This window comes from Sinocyclocheilus rhinocerous, unplaced genomic scaffold, assembly GCF_001515625.1.
Source record: "Sinocyclocheilus rhinocerous isolate Xijiao unplaced genomic scaffold, SAMN03320098_v1.1 scaffold4656, whole genome shotgun sequence".
Lineage (NCBI taxonomy): Eukaryota > Metazoa > Chordata > Actinopteri > Cypriniformes > Cyprinidae > Sinocyclocheilus > Sinocyclocheilus rhinocerous.
Window position 1 is genome coordinate 22,225 of NW_015663521.1, and position 807 is coordinate 23,031.

The 807-nt window shown below is 40.6% G+C and overlaps 1 protein-coding gene across 1 annotated transcript; it reads left to right on the plus strand.

Moving 5' to 3' along the window:
* Positions 1 to 204: 204 nt before the first annotated feature.
* Positions 205 to 515, plus strand: LOC107728972 (gastrula zinc finger protein XlCGF57.1-like; the record flags this gene model as incomplete). The annotated part of the gene is made up of 1 exon (XM_016539314.1): positions 205 to 515. A coding segment is annotated over exon 1 (311 nt), but the record flags the coding sequence as incomplete, so codon positions are not given.
* Positions 516 to 807: the final 292 nt, after the last annotated feature.

The following is an 807-nucleotide window of genomic DNA, read 5'->3' on the forward strand; positions in this document are numbered from 1 at the left end:
ACTGACAATGTCAGGAAATAGGTGTTCCGTTTCTGCAGTCTGCCACTTTGGGCAAATAAAATGTTTCTCTGAGAACATTTCTTGGATTTTGTGTCCTGTATGCAACATTAATGTCCTTTGCCTGTCACATGCCTGCTTAAACTGCACTATTTTTGGTTGTTTTTTTTGAACACCTTTTCACGAAAAGAAAGTCTAAAGACTCACATGAGAATTCACACCAGAGAGAAGCCTTACACATGTCCTCTGTGTGGAAAGAAATTTACACGTAAAGGAACCCTTAATGCCCACATGAGATGTCACACTGGACCTCACTTCTCACAAAAAGAAGGTCTTAAGGCTCCCATCAAAATTCACACTGGAGAGAAGCCGAGGTGTTTCACAAACAGGAAACACCTTAAGGATCATGTAGTAACTCATGCCGGAAAGAAGCCTTTTATGTGCCAACACTGTGGAAAGAGTTTCACACTTAATGGAAACTTCAAGGTTCACATGCGAATTCACACTGGAGAGAAACCGTACACATGTGATCAGTGTGGAAAGAGTTTCAGACATAAAGTAACGCTTAATTACCACATGAGGATTCACTCAAGAGAGAACAGTTTTCTGTGTTGTCAGTGTGGAAAGAGTTTCACAGACAGTAAAGAACTAAAGAGTCATGTAATAACTCACCGTAATAACACTGGAGCAAATACTTTCATGTGCCATTACTGTGGAAAGGCTTGCATAAACACAGCAAACCTTGAGATTCACATGAGAGTTCACACTGGAGAGAAGCCTTTTATCTGTCTCCAGTGTGGAAAGAGTTTC